This window comes from Myodes glareolus, chromosome 9 (genome assembly GCF_982192425.1).
Source record: "Myodes glareolus chromosome 9, mMyoGla1.1, whole genome shotgun sequence".
NCBI lineage: Eukaryota > Metazoa > Chordata > Mammalia > Rodentia > Cricetidae > Myodes > Myodes glareolus.
In genome coordinates, this window is record NC_142034.1 from 68,502,099 (window position 1) to 68,521,022 (window position 18,924).

Here is an 18,924-nt window from a genome sequence, read left to right on the forward strand (position 1 = left end):
AGATACTCACTGACTGTGGGGGTTCATCTTCACTATCAACTTGGTTGAGTTCAGAATTAGCCAGGAGACCCATCTCTGGCCATGTCTGTAAGGGACCCTTTCTGACTGTGGCTACATGTGGTTTCGATGGACTAGCTGCTTCACGTACCTATGGCCATGCCTTCCCCACCATAGCAGACTGTTGTAGACTTTATTAAACTGTGAGTGAAGCTAAGTCCTTCCTTTTTTACTTTTTAAAGGTTACATTTATTTATTTGCTTCTTTGGAGTGTGTGTGTGTGTGTGTGTGTTGGAGGATAACTTGTGAGAATTGGTTCTTTACCTGCCCTGTGAGTCCCAAGGATTGAGCTCTGGTCATCAGACTTGGTGAAAAGCATCTTTAGTCTGGAGCCATCTCCCCATCCCTACAAGTCCTTCCTTTAAGTTGCTTCAGCTGGGCATTCTGTGAAAAACAGTGGAAGAGCACCTAACACACTTGTGTTTCCACAAAACCTGGGAGAGCACAGGGCATGCAGCAAACCAGGAAAGGGTTTGCTAAACAGAACAAAATGAATAGCATAGGAGAGAGAGAGAGGGAGAGAGGGAGGGAGGGAGGGAAGGAGGGAAAGAAGGAGGGAGGGAGAGAGGGAGGGAGGGAGGAAAGGAAAGGAAAGAGAAAGAGAAAGAGAAAGAGAAAGAGGAGAGAGAGAAGAGAGAGGAGAGAGAGAAAGACAGTGAGATGGGGACAGGCAGACGGAGGGAGAGAGAGAAGGAAGGACAGACAGGAAAGAGGAAAGAGGCAGGGTGGCGGGGGAGAGGAGTCTGAAAGTTCAGTTTTCCTAATTTCTGATGACCTGGTCCTGAAACCCACTTGTTTTCTGAACTGTTCGGAGAGATTTTTAGGAAAGGACAAACCCTGAAAGCTGATTTTCAATCATTGTGATCCTCCAAACCACATCTCAGGCTTTTCCCAGATGGTTGTCCGAAGGAGTAATATCTGAGAAATCGATTGAGAGAGAGATGGAGACCCTGGCTTAGCTGTTAGGTTCCCCAGGCCTTCCTGGGTTTCTTCCCTGAGTCCCTCAACTCTGAGACTGGCCCTGCTGGGAGCCTTTGCTCCTCCGGTGGCCCCTGCTCATTCTGTGTGAGCATATTCTCTGGCTGCTTACAAGCCACAGGGAGGTCCCTCCTCTCAGACTCCCCACACACAAAGCCTCACGCCAACCTGCTTGGCTCTCCCACGGTGCAGCTTAACACACTCATTGGCCTGCAGCCTGCCGGGGGCGGGGCTTGGGTGGTCCTCAGAAGGAATTAGCAGTGTGAGAGGAGCGCTCTGGAGGCTGATGCTCTCTCCTCTCACTCTCACCGGGTCTTCTTCAAGAGCCTCTGCTTTCAGGAGTGTCCTCTTTCTGGCTCAGCTTGGGACGGAGCCTCAGATCAGGGGACACCTGTGGCCTTGAGTTTTAACCTCAGCGATGGGAAAACTTGAAAATGCTTCCTGGATCCACGATCCTCTCCTGAAGTACCTGGACAGCACAGAGGAGTACCTGGCTCATGTCTGTGGACCCCGGCGCAGCCACCTCTCCCTCCCGGTGTCTGTGGTCTATGCGCTGATCTTCGTGGTGGGGGTGATGGGCAATCTTCTGGTGTGCCTGGTGATCCTCCGACATCAGACCTTGAAGACACCCACCAACTACTACCTCTTCAGCCTTGCTATCTCAGACCTGCTAGTCCTGCTATTTGGGATGCCTCTGGAGGTCTATGAGATGTGGCACAATTACCCCTTCCTGTTCGGGCCGGTGGGCTGCTACTTCAAGACCGCCCTCTTCGAGACTGTGTGCTTTGCCTCCATTCTTAGCGTCACCACAGTTAGCATAGAACGCTATGTGGCCATCGTCCACCCGTTCCGAGCCAAGCTGGAGTGCACGCGGCGGCGGGCCCTCAGGATCCTCAGCCTCGTCTGGGGCTTCTCGGTGGTCTTTTCTTTGCCCAACACCAGCATCCATGGCATCGAGTTCCAGTACTTTCCCAATGGGTCCTCCGTGCCCGGCTCTGCCACCTGCACAGTCACCAAGCCCATGTGGGTGTACAACTCCATCATCCAAGCCACCTCATTCCTCTTCTACGTCCTCCCGATGACCCTCATCAGCATCCTCTACTACCTCATGGGGCTCAGAGTGAGTATCCAAGGTGACTGGTATGGGGCAGCATCCCTCCTGTTTTCACCCATTTTGAGTTCAAAGAAATACTTAGCATGGAGGAAAGGCATAAAATCAGAAGGGGGCACGGAGGATGACTTTAAGTGGGGAATTAGAATGCAAAAGTTTGTAAGCATGTAAAATAGCTTCATGTGTAACCTGCACACGTGTACTCAGGATGTATCTCACAAGTAAAATCAGTTTGGCCTCCCTTTGGGCAGGGGGAAACTGCCACGAATGAAACAGCAAAACCACAACTCTTTTACTTTCTTTACCTGGTACATCATTCTCTCTAGGCTTGCTCACCCGTGTTTCTAAGAAAGTGCTAAAACTTCCTAGGGATATCAATAGAGTTATCACTCATGGGAGAATCTGCCTCCACGGGGTCTTGAGGAGAAGCCACACTTTGTGCACAGGAAGTGACCTAGGGTCAGAGGGTCACATTGTAGGGGGACCCTTCCGCATCTGCTACCTCATTGCTGCCCCTTTACTTTATTTTGAAGTTTTTCGCTGTACCAGCTTGTGCTGAGGGTACTGTGAGTGCTCCCTGCTTAGCAGTCTGAGACAGACAGACAGCTGTGAAGGTCAGTATTTCCTTGTGGCGCACTGCCCTTTGACTGAAATATGAAGCTAAATATAAATATGACTTATATTTCATATACATTGTACATACACACACATATACACCTTGAAACCAATTTTAAATCAGGTAGGGACTGAAGGATGGAAAAGTAAACAGAACTCATAAGTTAGAGCAGTATAAGGCGTGATTAAGACACATGTGGGTTTCTGGGGAAATCACTTGGTTTTCCCTATATCTTACATTTAGAGGTTCATTTTCCCAGCTTGTGGACATCAACATTTTTTCCCTTTTCTCTGGCTTCAAATTAGATGAGAGAATTTGTTTTTGAAACATGAAGGAGTGAACCTATATTCTTCCTACTGTATTCTGTACCCATATTCCTAGATGTGAATCTTCAGAATGATAGTTTTCTACTCATTAAAGAAAGTGGCTCACGCAGTAAACAGTTATGACACTATTTAGATTCTCAGGTACTAGGCTGATGTGTGCCTTTAGGCAGGCTGCACATAATTCTCCCGGGATTGCTTTCTCATTTGGAGAATGAAAAGGTCACATCACATCATTTTCTAAGACTTCTTCTGCCTCCAACAGTCTGTGGTTCTTTTTTTAAAAAGGCAAAGAGATTATGGGATAGACATGAGCTATAAATGAAAGAATTAAACACAAACCAACATCCTATCCCATCCTCTGGCACCGTGGCTCAGATGCAGGGTCCTACCCCTGCCCATCTCTGGGAAAAATGTTTATCAGCAAAGAAAGGATCTTCTTTTAACACCGACTGTCCCAAAATTAATGGCCATGCTTGAGTAGGAAGAGCTCAATTTCAGTATCATAGACATGTAGGCACAGGAATGAATCTATCCAGAGGGTAGTGGTATATTCCCTCAAGATCTATGTCACGCTAGACCAGCTCAGGCCACAGTTCCAGAATTCTCTGTGTATCTAACACGGGGGAAAAGACTTTCATACATTTCTAAATATTATGCATCCCCTAAGGCCTTCTCGCCTTTTGTAACAATAGCATCTTGTTCAATGCTAAACAATCATTCGTCTCATGTGAGTGTGGGGGACATACCTAAGTTTAACAGCAAACATAGATTTTTGCCCGAGTTTCATTGTGTTCCAGTCTCGTGAATCCACAGTGTCTGTGTCCGAAACTGGGGCAGCTCAGAGAATAGCCACTCTGCTTTGTGTGAGTAATGCAATTGATGACATCCTGTGCCAGAAAAGATGAAGTAATAGTGAGTAGACCAGAGGGTACCAAGAAAGGACAATGTCTGATTTGTCGTTCTGAGAATTTAAACAGCCCTATGTCAGCAGCCAGCAGAAGCAAGCTTGGTTCTGCTGTTGGGACAGTGGTCTGTACCCTGTCAAAAATCTCGGTTAACATTGTTCAGGTGTCACAACTTCTGGAACCCTTTTGTTGGAAGGTTCCTGTCTCCCACCATCACACTTCCTTGGTTTTTTGACTCTTGTCCAACCTTTCAGCCATGATTCAAGTGCCATGCTACAGCTCTCCTAGACCCCTGAACTGTCCTACCTCTGTTGTAGATGTCATTACTTCCCGTAACTTCATTACGATTTACAATCCCACGTGGACCCTTTATGTTTACTCATTTCTCCCAACCCAGACTAAGTTCACTCAGGAGACGAGGCTGAATTTGTTCCCTCATAACTGAACTTTATCTTCTCTACATTTAAGACAAAAGACTTGAAAACGTTGCCTCAAAGATCCTTTGAATTTTCAAAATTTAAAGACATCCAAGTTGTAATGCTATTTGAGTTACTGAGTCTATTGAGAAGTCTAAAGGTGTGACTGAGTCTGGTTACCACTACCTTCAGAAGACAGCCAAGACAATGCCGATGAAAGCACAGGGCAAAAGAAGCCCTGTGTGTGTTCAAGGCTAAGGCTGAACATTCTCTGACGCTACCTCATTCCAGTACATGAACTTCCACAGAGATGCTCTTCAGGCTCAGAACATCATGGAGACGGAAAGTACGTGATCCAAGAGTAGCTTCCCAGTCATCTAAGAGGAAGTACGTCTAGCCTAATCCTTGTCTCTCTCACACATGACTTTTGTGTTGATGAGGGGATATGTGTGAATTTCATAAAAGTCAACTATGCCTGATAGACTGCAAAGAAGCAAGATAGTGATGGATGGGTGGATGGATGGATGGATGGATGGATGGGCAGACAAATGAGCTGATAGAGAAGTTGAAAGACAGACAACTATATATAGATCAGGCCAATGTGTATCGACATCTATACTCACATATACACACATATATACTCAAGTGTACAAGCACATACACTACACACACATCACCCCCCCCACACACACACACACCACAATCACCACGAACAGCTAATCAAGACAATAACCTGAAAGACAATCAGCCCCATGAATCTCACCTTGGCATTCATAGCTGGAGATGTCAGATGGGCAAGTTTCTAAGCTTCTGAGCCTTGGATCATCCCATAGAGTAACGACAGTGTCTCATCCCTCTTTGTCACTCCCTGAATCTGACGGCAGACTTCACAGCATTGATGACTGAGTATCATGCCAAGCACCTGGAGTGAAATGGAAGTATTTAGTATGAAAACATCATTTAACATTAACTAGACAAATATCTTAGACTCTGCATGTCAGACATTGTGAACCCTGATGGACACCTCACTATGCATAAATTCAGCCCATCGCTTCCTTAAGTTGGCTGGTTGTGACATTATAACCTGAAGATACTTCAAGGTGAGAGGTAATTGATAAGTGGTTTTCTTTGGGTACAAACTACAACGACCAGGAGGCTAGTCATAAAAAGAATTCTCTGGAATGATTGCTTGTGTTTGATTTAAAGAAATGTCTTGCGGGAATACAGACTTCCTCTGAGAGCTATGGAATTCAGTCATGAAGTGACCAATCTTTCAATATACTATTTGTTGAAAACAATTATGGAACAACCAACAACTCTCTCTTACAATGGCCACAATTTTAGAACCAGAATTAAAAATCATTTATTATTATTATTATTTTCCCTTTATTGAAAAATAGACTCTTTTCTCATACAATGTATCTTGATAATAATTTCCCCTCCCTTTACTCCCAGCTCCTCTCCACCTCCTCTCCCATCCCAATCCACTCCCTTTCTGTCTCTCATTAGAAAAGAACAGTCTTATAAGAGATAATAACAAAACAAGAAAAAACATAATAAGATAAGCAAAAGCCATCACACTGAAGTTGGACAAGGCAAACCAACAGAAGGAAAAGAGCCCAAGAGAAGGCACAAAATTCAGAGACCATTTGTTCACATACTTGGGAGTCCCATACAAACTAAAAAGAAGCTACACACACACACACACAGAGAGAGAGAGAGAGAGAGAGAGAGAGAGAGAGAGAGAGAGAGAGAGAGAGAGAGAGAGCCAGGTACAACCCCAGGTAGGCGCTATGCTTGTTGCTTCAGGCTCTGAGTTCACATGAGCTTTGCTCAGTCGATCCAGAGGGCCTTTTTCTCCTGGTGTCTTCCACCCCCTCATTTTTGCCTCCTCCTCCACAGTGTTTGCTGAGCTCTGAGGGGAGGGGTTTGATGGGGGCATCCCATTTAGAGCTGCGTGTTCCAAGGTCTCTCTCTTTCTCTCTGAATAATGTCTGGTTGTAGGTCTCTGTATTTATTCCCTCTTCCCATGTGACTCCAGGTTTTTGCCAGGTTGACGGCTGAAGTGAAGGCTAACATCTGTCAAACACAACACAACTGAGTTAGAAGATGGCCATTTTTCCCGGAAGAGACTCAGTAATCCCCGTAAGGAGATTCATAAAGACAAATAGCTGCCCTTGGGTATTTCAGTCCATATCAGGTCTTTTGAGATGTGGAACAATAATGAGACCCAGCAGAAGAGCAATAGTGTACCACTCACTGAGTACTTCATGCCTTGCTCTGGCATTCTTACCATATTAGGGACAATTTAGCATCTTCATGCCACCCCCATTGATTTCTACACCAGTGCAGGATTCCCTCAGTTCTCAGGTTCCAGGTGACCCTAAAAGATCAAATCTCAAACGACTTTTAACACCTCCCTTTCTAAAACCATAAATTTTATGTAGAGAGCACCGTTAAGTCCAAATGACAGGCCACACAGGTAGGTGCCTGGGGCCCGCATGTTCCTGCTGGCTGCTTGATTTTAAGGAGCGTGTATTATTGTAGAGACATAGGATATGGATCTGTGGAGCTATCAAGGTGAACTTAATGGGCCACTCTTCCAAGCTGTCCATCCTTGAGAAGACTTTCTCATGATAACTTGCATCCCAGGAAGCTCACAGTTCATCGTCACACACAATTCCACTCATTTTTCGTTTACCTTGCACTGAAAACGTCTTCATGTAGTTCAGTGGGTTAGTTCTAACGGAGCCTGAGACTGTGTAGAACAGTTCAATTTTTCTTCCACTGGATGATCTCAGTTGATCCATCAGGACCCATGTTACCACCAGTGAAGGAATCTCAGCTTGGCTGTTGGCACGTGAAGGGAGGCTTAGACCTGAAATCCACAAAACAGACATAGCTCTCAGTGAAAGTTTGTTCAGGAAAACACACATGGCTGTCACACACCCAGCCTCTTTTCTGGTTTCTGGGGACCTTAAAGTCTGCACACATCTGCGCTCTGAGTACTTTTCTCACGGTGCCACTCAAGCACCATGACAGAAGCAGTGAAGAAGAGGTTCATTCCGTTCCCAGGAGGACAGAAGCAAATATGTGAAACCCCATTGGCTCCAGTTACCCAACTACTCGGACTAGGGAATGGGACAGTCTGATCTGCTAGGTTGTTTGGTGACAAGACCAGGAACTGGAGTTGGGACTAACTCAGCTTAATCTTCCCTGTCATCTTGATTGGATTTGGAATCACCTAGGAGACACACCTTTGGGCATTTTTCTGAGGACATTTCCAGAGGTGTAACTAAGGGGGTCCCAGACTAAGTGCAAAGGGGATGGATGTAAGAGAAAGGGAATCCAGTACAGTATTGGTCTCCCTCTGTTTCCTGACTGGAATGCAGTGTGACCATCTGCTTCATGCCCCTGCCTCTGTAACCTCTTCTCCCTCTCCCTAATGGACTCCCCTCAAACTGTGTGTCAAACTAACCCTTCCTCCCATAAGCTGTTTATTTTGTTAAGTATTTTGTTATAGCAACGGGGAAAGTGACTAAAACGCCAACCAAACTACTAAGTGAGCGTGGAGAAAGAATAAACAGCCTACGAGAGACGTGGGGTGCTGCTGGTGTGAGAATAAGACGGGAATGCCAGAGAATTAACAGACTCTGGACTTCTAGGTGTCGATTGGTCTCAGGTCATCAGAGTTTCTGTCTTCTGGTACAACATCCCCACAGACAGAACGCAGATCTAATAGAGAAAGGTTCCGCCACCAGATGGATAGCACAGCTCTCTGGTGCTTGTGGACCTTAGAGGAATAAGAGAACAGTAGGCTAGAACGGCTGCATCTTCAGGAGAAGGTGGGCCTGAAATCGGCTAGTAGAGATGGCCTGTCAGGTCATGCTGACATTCCAAACTTACATTACTACAAGGATCACACTATAATCCAATTAGGATAAATATATGTCAGTGTTTAAAATTCTGAAGGATATGCAGTTTTCTCAGTAGAATAGGACAATCAGCATGTCCTAAATTATGCTTGTCAGGACAGTGTCAGGGAATCTGCTGAAAGGGACTGGGAATGTATTATTCAAAGAAATGTGGCTCCCTTTCAACTGAGGGGCGCTTGTGAGATCCCAATGTGGACAGTGGGGAAAGGGATGCATCAACCCCTGGAAGATCCACATTGCTGCTCGTGAGCACATTCAAGATGCTGAGAGTCGCACAACGTAGTGGTTTGAATGAGAATGTCCCCCATATGCCTATATAGTTGTGTGCCTAGTCCCCAGTTAATGAACTGTTTGGAAGATTGGGAGGTGTGTCCTCTGAGGTTTCAAACGCCCACCCCAGGCCCAGTGTCTCTCTTTCTCTTTGCCTTTGGATCAGGACGCAAAGCTCTCAGCTACTACTCCAGCGCTCTGCCTTCCTGCTTGCCGCTATATTTCCTACCATGATGATCATGGACTGGACTTGTAAGCAAGCCCCCAATTGAATGCTTGCTCTTATATAAGTCCTTAATTCTAAGCATTGCCTTAGTCATGGTGTTTCTTTACAGCAATAGAACAGTGACTATGACACACAACAGATAGCAAACCAGTCATGAGATCCTAGTATTTTGGTTTCTGGAATTTCCTATCACGTGGAACAGAGTCTTGACTCTAATGATGTGTCTAACAAAAATGAAAGAAACTAAGTGACAGGAGGGGCCTAGCTAGTGTTTTATTGCTATTGTTCACTTCAGGGATAACCCATCTTGGCCGTGTGTGTGTGTGTGTGTGTGTGTGTGTGTGTGTGTGTGTAATATCTATTAACACACTACAGAACTAGGGCTGCATATAATTACTTATTAAAAACTTGGTTTTTCTGTATCTTGCCCAAAGCCCTGCCCAGTTGAGTCAGAGGACCTAGACTGAATTCTGCCCCCAGTGAAGTATTTAAAAGTTTAAAAGCATTTCTTTAAGTGCTTTTGGTATACCTCCAAAGCTTTCTCTTCCTAACCACCTCTCCATTTCTCTTTCAGCTGAAGAGAGATGAATCCCTTGAGGCAGACAAACTGGCTGTGAGCATTCACAGACCCTCCAGAAAGTCAGTCACCAAGATGCTGTGTAAGCGGCTCGCTTTCTTTCAGTGTTTGTTTATAAGAGCGAAGGACTTGTGTTTGGCGCTGATGTGACGGTGCTGGCCAAGATGTTCTTCTTGGTTCCTATGACTTGCCTGCTTTGTTTCATCTTTGGCTTTGAGCATTCCAAACCTTGTGCTGGGTTACAGTTGCCGAGATGCCTTCCAAGTGCTATGAAATAAATCACGCTGGCACGCTGAGCCTGAGCACGGCTCTCCCTGTAAGATGAGTGGGGGTGGGTTCTGAACCTGGTTGTGTTCCAGCATTCTTCAGACATGTGGTACAGGTCATGGTGGATCCTGCATGCACTCGCTAATGCTAACACACACAATGTTTTACAACTCGCTTCAGGGGATTGTGACCTCCCAATGGCCATGTAGACTCTGTGAATCTTTTTAATTCCAGATAAAGAACAACTAGCCATGAATTCTTCCGAGTAAATCATTCCACCTAGGACATTGTGTAGCCTTGCATCTAAATATCATCCTGTTTAAAAACAAAACAGTAAAAATAGTCTTTTTATTGGAAAATGCACATTCTTGTAAGAGACAAACTATTTTTAAAAATTTAGGCACTGACCAGCCTCTCCCAAAAGGATGCTAGACAAGTCAGTGAACCCATGGGCTGCGGAAATGGGTCAGAAGTTAAACCCTTGCCATTTAAGCATGAACACCGGGGGTCCGATCCCCAGAGCCCACATAAGTGCTGCTGGGAGTGACTACCCCCTTATAATTCCGCTCTTAAGACAGCAGAGACAGGGGTCTGTAGCAAGTTGGCTATGGAGACTGACCGTATCAGTGCGCTCTGGGTTTGACAGTGAGATCCTGTCTCAGTGAATAAGGTAGGTGAGTGACTGAGGAAGATTCCTCACTCAACCTTGGGTCTACACACACACACAGGCATTCAAACACGCATGCACACACAGGCACATACCTATGCATGCACGTATATATACACACACACACACACACACGTGGAAAAATGAAAAATAAAAAAACTAAGCGAAGCAACCCCAGTCTTCCAGGAGAGACACTGATGAGGCTTGTGAAACATAAACTTTCCAAATCACCATCTAAATTCAGAAAGAAAAGAATCAAAGAATCCCTGGGTTAATGTGCACACAGAGCATGGAGGCTGTGCCCTCTGTGAACAAAACCCAGAAGTTGCTGCCCATTGGTCTTTTGACTCTAACAATCAATGTCTTTGAGGTGTTTCAGCCCCAAGTGGGAGTTGGCCCTTGGTGTCAGGAAATAGGGAATCTCCACTTCTCCTTTGATCATGGTCTTATCAATGTTTGCTCAAGTTAGTATCTCAGCAACATGCCTGGGGTCCAAGCTCCCTGCTAGAGCCCATGCCCTGCATGTGCAAGGCCCTGAGTGTTATTATTCATAGTGCTGGTGACCCAGGAGGGGCAGTGGCGGGTGAGAGGAGGCCTTGGCCTCTGTGAGTCCCCTGGTGAGTGGCCTGAGGCCATGCTGGAGACAGACAGATATGCCATGCAGAGAGAGATGGAGTATAGGCTTTATTTAGTGGGTTATGGAGGGGAAGGGAAAGGGGAAAGGGATGGGGGGGAGAGGCAGAAGGAGCCTCTCCAGAAGAAGGGGGAGGGTGAGTTGGGAGTGGGCAGAGCTTGTCTCTTAAAGGGACAGGGTATCCAGGTGACAGACTAGGCCAGCAGCTAACAACAGTCCCATCTTTTTCTTATAATAAAAAGGTGGGGAGATGGCGGATTTTCAAGACTGCTTCCTGTTTATTTGCGGAAGTCAAAGTCTTTCTGGGGGGCGCTGAGAAAGCTGGGTGCTGTGCCTGCCTCTCAGCCTCAGGTGCTCTCAGCTCATGGCTGTTCTCTCCCTCCATCCTCGCCCTCCTCTCTCCTCCTCCAGCCCCTGTTAGATCACTCAGAGACAAACCTCAGGCAGTTCTCACAGGAAAGGAGTTGGCAAGGGAGAAAATGCTTATTGACCTTTGTGGGGATTCGGGATCCTGAGTGGAAACTGTTGTCAGACTCATCCCTGCCCCGGGGCTGGAAATGAGCAGCGGAGGGAATTTTGTCTGCTTCCTCCCAGAGTCAACACTACGTTCACACTTCTGTTTCTATGTCGTGTCTTCCCTGACCCATCACAGAATCAAAAGGATCAAAGGAACTCCTAATTGTTTCTAGAGTACTATATTAGCAAACTGGAGGAGAGAAGGCTGGGGAGATGGCTTGCTTGGTAGGATGGTTGCTACATAAGTTTGAGGACTTGAGTTTGCGCCCCAATCACCTGTGTGATAAAACGCTGGGCATGGTGGCATGTGCTTATAATCCCAGAGCATCCCAGAGCTGTGCAGGTGGACACAGGTGGACCTCTGGGGTTTGGTGGCCAGAGGTCTAGCTGAATCGCTGTGTTCAAGGTAAAAGTGAGAAACTGTCTCAAAACAAAGTGGGCGGGTCTCCTGAGGATTTGACACTTAAAGTTGATGCCCCCCCCCGCACACACACACACACACACACACACACACACACACACACAAAGACAGATGAGGCATACACAGTAAAGGAAAGATTTATCTTGGACCAAGTAGCTTTGGGCCTATTGTGAGGCAGAATATTACTGCAAAATAGAAGAGGAAGGAAGAGAGGGAGGGAGGGAAGGAGGGAGGGAGGGAGAGAGGGAGGGAGGGAGGGAGGGAGCTAACTCATGGGTGGATAGCTGCTATCCTGTCCTTTTGGAATTTTCAGTCACTTGACCCTTCAGCTTTGGTCCTGTGATGAGGCAGAACATCAGAATATGGCCTGTGGTGGATCAAAGCTGTCCACCTCACAGTGTGCAAGCAGAAAGGAAAGGAGTAGTCCCCAGCCTCCCTTCAAGGCACAGCGAATGCCAGCCTCATCCATCCAGAGTCCTCAGGTTTCCACCCCCCCGCCCACAGACAGCATCATCCACTGGGGATCATGCCTTTGAGGCATGAGGTTCTGGGCAGCTGTTGGAATACAAACCCTAAGAGCTTGCTGAAAACCTGTTAATTTAACTGTTGAGTTGTTCCTGAGACAACCTGATCTAATCATGTTTCAGTCTCTAAACGTCTGCTGAGAGTGTGCTTTGCTTTTCATAGTCAAGTGGTTTTGGAACTTTGAAATATACTCAGTTCTATTTGAAATATTCTAAGGAGAAACATACAAGAAATCTTAAGGATTTATCTCAGGGATTAAGAGCCTTTGATATGCTTGCAGAGGACCCATGGTTGGTTCTCAGCACCTACACTGGGCCCTCTTCTGTCCTCCATAAGCACTACAAACATGTGGTACACAAAGAGATAAGCAAGACAACACACTTATGCATGAGTAAAAATAAATATTTTTTAAGAAAAAAAATCAGTCAATCAATCAGTCAATCCTGGGGCCAGTGAGATGGCTCAGAAAACAAAGGTACTTGCTGCCAAACCTGAGATTGATCTCAGGACCCAGCAGAAGGAAAGAACTGATTTCAAGAAGTTGCCCTGTAACTTGCACATGTGTGTTGTGACATGTGTATGCAATAGCTGTACTTAATGGGTTCTCAACAAACCCATCAAGTTGAAATGAGGACATATTGAAAGTCATGGAATGGAAGGAGTTGGAGTGAAAAATAAGGGGTGAAGATGTGATATCTTATTATGTGAATATCTGGAAACTTCAAAAACAAAAAAAAATTCGAGTAAAAAGTATAAACTTTAAAAGAAAATGTAGGCAATTGTATAAAAAACTGATCCCAAAGTCATATGATTAATTCTTGTGTTTGACTGTTCTTTATCTCTGGGAGGTCATCTGCCTGTAGCAGGCAGCACCCAGCCAAGGTGGCAGGGAACCCTGGTTAACGAAGGAAGCAACTAGGAAGAAGAATCCCATCCCTCCCTCACCTACTCCGTCATCTTGTCTCCTACTTCCTTTTCCAGTTGTCTTGGTCCTCGTGTTTGCTATCTGCTGGACCCCCTTCCATGTGGACCGGCTCTTCTTCAGCTTTGTGGAGGAGTGGACTGAGTCCCTGGCTGCTGTGTTCAATCTCATCCATGTGATATCAGGTAAAGGCTTGGTGGGCTCAGGGACATAGGGTTCCATAGCTTTTCCTTCGCTCTGTCACCATACAGGCAGTTCACAGAGACTTCTGTTATGGGAACAGCGGGAGCTGATTGTATTCAGGGATTAAAAATGTTTTCAGGGTACTTTATGGGAAAACCCCAACTCTACATGTGAGTGTGATAACTATGGCAGGAGAGTGACCCACAATCATCAGAATATGAGAGCAATAAAACACATGAGAAGAAATGCTTTTCCCAAAGGTACAAAGCTGTAAGACAAGTGAAAACAGGGCTCAAGTCCAAGCCATTGAAGTTCAAGATTTTTTCCAACCAACTGCACTTAGCTTCAGGGTACTTCTGCCTGCCTGCTTCTGTTGTCACTGGCTCTTTCTGGGGACTGTCAAGGGCATAGTCAGAGGGTAAAGGTTAGATGCATAGGTGCAACAGCTCAGGCTAGAAGGAAGGGTGGAGAGAGGAAGAGGAGGGGAGAGAAAGACCAGACTGGATAAAGCCACCATTTCTGCCTCTGAACATTTGTACCCAAATACACGTTCTCTCCCTTCATCAACTCTCCATGTCAAGTACAGCTGGTGTCATTCACCTCCACGGAGTGGCTCCTGACAACAGTCGTCTGTTAGAATAGAATAACTGCTGTAGCCTGGCTGGTGATGTCATACATGCTCCTAGGAGATGGCATTGTGCATCCCTGTTACTAGCTTTGCCTAGGGTCCTGACTCTGCTACATTCTTCCAAGTACTTAGAGGGGGAAAAAGTCTAAATCCCCTGCCTTTCAATGTGCTTTGACGTTCCCAGAATGCCCTAGTAAGCATTTGACCCATTGTCCAAATGAACAGACATATCTCCTGTTCCCGAGACGGCACCGACCATAGACAAAAAGAAGGGATTCCATCCAAGTACAGTTTGTTAGACCAATGAGTCACTGGGGTTACTGATGGAAATGAGAGCAATTTATGGACAGCTATATCACTGAAAAAAATATATCTCTCAGCAATGCATAACTGTGGATAAACCCTTGGAAGGGGCACAGCCTCATAAACCTCTCCCCAAACAACTGTTAACTGTCTAAATCTTTGAGGGAAGGCAGGCAAGTCCTTCCCCTGTAATGTGAAGTTAGTGGGGACACTCTTGTGTAGTCTCCAATGGGTGATGGCAGTTGACAGTTCTAGAGGGCAATGACCATGACGGTGTCTTGTCTGGAAGATGCTGTTTGACAATGCACAGCTTCCACCAGAATATCCTGCCACTATTTTCCAGAAGGAATTAAAGTGCCAGTGTTTATCTAAGGGCACAGAACAAAGGAGGGCCGGCGTCCTAATCTCCCTTAAGCGCCATTGCTGTCTTAGAGAAACAGACCAAGCTATGATAATAAGAGTGGGCGTACGGGAGCTGGAGAGATGGCTCTGTGGCTAAGAGCTCGCACTGCTCTTACAGAGAACCCCACCTTGGCTGCTAACCCCCATATAGGTTTCTCACATGCCTGTAACTCCAGTGCCAGTGAGTCAGACACCTTCTTTTGACCTCTGTGGGTACTGCTACTCATATGCGCACGTGCACACACACACACATACACAGAAAAGCAAATCTCTAAAGAGAAGAATGCATGTATAACAAGCAGAGAAATGGCAATATACAAGCCACCTGGTGGACAAAATAAATGGTAAAATATAATTAATCAGTGGAAGAGCTATCAAGGGAAGCAGGCGTGGGTAGGGAAGGGACGTGGTTGGGGGGAGGGGTGATCTCTCTATGGGAGGTTTTCAGTCGAGTGAGGAATCTCAACAGGGACCACGTGCTGACTAATTTACCCAGCTTCACCACTGTGGCCTCAAATAATAGCTTTAACTGAAAATCCAATGAAGAAGCAAACCTCCTTTCTCTGATATTTGAGCATCTCTTATTAGGGGCACTATCCAGCTCCCTGGGAAAGACATGGCGCTTTCTTGGCTCTGTGTTCGACTCCCGAGTGCCCAGGTGGATCCACTGTTAGCATTTCATATTCTCAGTGAGTGTCCTGTATACCCCACTGCTTCCAGGAGAGGCCATCCTGGGGTTCCCAGGCCTTTGCTAACTATGTACACTCTGTCCTCCCTTGCTGTCATGTTTTCTTCAATCCGTCATTTGCAGGTGTCTTCTTCTATCTGAGCTCAGCCGTCAACCCCGTTATCTACAACCTCTTGTCAAGACGCTTCCGGGCAGCCTTCCGGAATGTCGTCTCTTCTTCCTGCAAGTGGTGCCGCTCCCAGGATCTCCCACCAGGACCGCCAGCCCAGAAGATCATCTTCTTGACAGAATGCCACCTTGTGGAGTTGACAGAGGATACAGGTCCCCAGTTCCCCCGTCAGTCATCCATCTCACACCTCTCCACAGCTCCCTGTGCTGGACAGGTATCATGAAGGGAGTGGTCAGAAGACCACGTCAGAAGGCCTGGATTCTGTGGATTGACACCCCTCTAAGCCCCAGCACAGCAAGGAGGGACATCCTGTCACCTGTGCCTCCTGTGTGGCCTTAGGAAGACAAGACTCTTAGATCCCACATACTCGTGACTTTTTTGACGTAAAAGTCCTTACTTCGTTCTAGGTCACCGTGCAGGCATTGCTGATTTAGACACTCCCATCTTTCTGTACTGCAAGCTTTCAAAACTGTGATTGCCATGCCCCACGTGAGTCTTACTTAAAGACGCTCTCATAATGGTTGAGTTTAACGGAGCGAAGCATGGCAGAGGAGCTAAGCAGCACAGCACAGTTAGCCCAACCTCCAAAGCCCAGGACTCATAAGGAGCTACTGGAGTGAGCCAGGGACTGGCTCAGAACTGCTCACAAAAACTTCTCCCTCCAATAGTTAGGACTTTCGCAGGCTTGTTGTCGCATGAGCGATGGCTTGAAATCAGTCATAGGAGAAATATTTAGGCTACAGGAATTAACAAGCTCTCCAAATCAGGGCTAAATCATTTTTATCCCCTGGAGAGCTGGCCCGAGAGCAGGTTGAGAGCTATTAATAAGCTGGCACTTTGCCAGCTTGCTGCAATGCGTGTGACTTGTTTTTAGACCCAACGCTGGTAATGCTGTAATTAAGGACTACTTAGAGTCCTGGTTAACTTGGTTAACTAGATTTTTTTTTAAACCTGGAGTTCCCAGATTAAAAATAATAAGCAAAACCCTGTTAATTAAACCAATGGAAGCAGCATCAGCATTTTATAATCAACCTAGAGTCGAAAGACTATTTTTGGATGCCATTCATTAACATTAGCGCAGAAAAGAACAATGGACCGAGTGTTGTTTTCCTTCTCACATCTATGTTTACAGAGTCCACAGGACGTGTTGTCAAAACAGGCGAATTCCCTACATTCTCTAGTTGGCTTGGCTGCAGACTTATTTCCTTCTTAACATGTAGAGATATGGTAAGTGGGTAAAAGCTCTCACCACCAAGTCTTAGGACCTAAGTTCGATATCTGGAATTCACATGGTTAAGAGAGAAAAGTGACTCCTCAACCTGTCTTCTATCTTCCAAACAAGTACCATGACATATTCTCCCCCACATGTTCCTATACATACCACATTAAATAAATTCATATAAAATTTTTAAAAAGTCTGATATAAATCCATAGTGTGGAAGCTAACAACTATACCATCTTCTAGCTGAAAGCTTTTCAAGGAAAGGTCAATGTTTAGAAGTTTTGACTAATTTATGAATGGGATAGAGATGGTAGACTATACCTACAATATACTGGTTTTGCTGCTAGGAAAATACATTCACTGTGCAAAACAGACTGTTAGTTTAGAGAGAGTGATGGACAAGTCTGGCGAAGAAAGCCAAAGCCAAGGACTGCAGGACAGAGGGAAGCAGGGCTGGAGAGATGGCTCAGTGGACGAAGATGTTTGCAGGCAAACCTGATGATCTGATTTCCAGTGGTTGAGAAAGAGATCCAACCCCGGAAGTATTCTCTGACCCGGCATGCTCACTGGGACTTGTGTAGCAGCACCCATTCCACATGATAAGCAGAGAAAGGCGTATGACCACATGAAGGCATGGAATAAAGCGGTCAGTGGGCCCCAAACTCCATCTGTGGGGATTACCCCGGGACATTTAGGTGCAAATTGAGGACCCGAGTTATAATTAACTAAGCAGCACTGTCAAAGTTCAACTTACTCCATCATCACCTGGGCTCCAACCCCCAAGGTCAGAGTTATCAGAACTGTGTGAAAGCTCCCATCCAGGAGACGAGCGCCCCCTCGGGCTGCACCAAACTTCATCATCTTCCTTCTCCCAGAGCGAGATGACTGAGAAAATTCCAGTTTCTTGTGGTCTATCATCTCAACAGTCTGATAAGCCAAGAGTGGAGCAGGAGTGTCTCCTTGAATGGCCTCACCCCTGCCAGGAGAGTTACCTCAGGATAGTACTTAGAAACGCTGTAATAAGCGTCTATAGAAAAAAAACATAATAATAGTAATAATAATTCAGGAATAGGAATGTATTATTCAGAATGATAGGTTTTGATGGCACTTTACAGTGTTTTACTGGTTTTGAGTGAACATTCTGGTGTACAGCAGCTTCTTCTGAGTTGAAACTCCACTCCAGGAAGGAGTCCAGAGGCTCATGGGACTCAGGAAGTAAACAAACCACAAGTCTCAGAAGCTGAAACTCCCAGGTTTTAAGATGCCCCTCAGCAGTGTTCCAGAAGTAGAAAGCAACTGCTGGGGTGGAGGGCTTTGACCATCGCCATGGGAGCTGTAAAGAGAAGCTTCTCAGGCCCCCACCCTCTAGCTGCCTGCAAGCTGCACAGGGCGCACCAGGCTTACAGTTTCCAGCAATCTCATCCATGCAGGAGTGGGTTATCAGCAAGCGCCTGCCCTCAAGTTACCCATGCTCCCGTAAGTAACCCCTCACCAATTCTCCCATAGGAACCTCAATAAACTCAGTGGCTCACCAAGTCAGAGATGCCGGTGTGATGTTTATTTTGATCTATCGTGGGTTCCCTGGAGTGAAGAAGTAAGATGTGTGTTCACAGTGACCCAGGAAACATTCACGCAGCAATACCTCTCTGGGGGAGTACTCATCAAATACACAAACTAAATGAGTCGTGCCGGCACAAAAACACAGCCTTCACCTCTAACGGGAGAAGAGTTTCCTCAGGAGCCAAATGGAGTGACTGTGGCCCAGAAACACAAATTTAGGTCACCCCAAATTCCATGTTCCAACATGAGAAAAATTTAGTGAGATATCTTTAGGGTAAGAGAAAGGGAAAGTCATAAATCCAGGTGTTTCTCAAGCACTTTGGTGGAGATAGGAAGTTGATGGCTAAGCAAAGCAAAGCAAAGCAGGGAGGCTCTGTTGTCGCCTCTGGTGTATCACGTG

General features: G+C 46.1%; 1 protein-coding gene across 1 annotated transcript; it reads left to right on the forward strand.

Moving 5' to 3' along the window:
- The first annotated feature begins 1,324 nt into the window (after positions 1 to 1,324).
- Nmur2 (neuromedin U receptor 2) lies at positions 1,325 to 18,446 on the forward strand. The gene is made up of 4 exons (XM_048437576.3): positions 1,325 to 2,155; positions 9,415 to 9,499; positions 13,429 to 13,554; positions 15,697 to 18,446. The coding sequence occupies exons 1-4, from the start codon at positions 1,454 to 1,456 to the stop codon at positions 15,963 to 15,965; spliced, it is 1,182 nt and encodes a 393-aa protein (XP_048293533.2). The 5' UTR covers positions 1,325 to 1,453; the 3' UTR covers positions 15,966 to 18,446.
- Positions 18,447 to 18,924: the final 478 nt, after the last annotated feature.

Excerpts from the sequence above, each read along its gene's own strand:
- Nmur2 (XM_048437576.3), top strand. The coding sequence starts at position 1,454 with ATGGGAAAACTTGAAAATGCTTCCTGGATCCACGATCCTCTCCTGAAG. Across the intron at positions 2,156-9,414 it reads ACTACCTCATGGGGCTCAGA|CTGAAGAGAGATGAATCCCT; the intron begins GTGAGTATCCAA and ends TTTCTCTTTCAG. Across the intron at positions 9,500-13,428 it reads GTCAGTCACCAAGATGCTGT|TTGTCTTGGTCCTCGTGTTT; the intron begins GTAAGCGGCTCG and ends TTCCTTTTCCAG.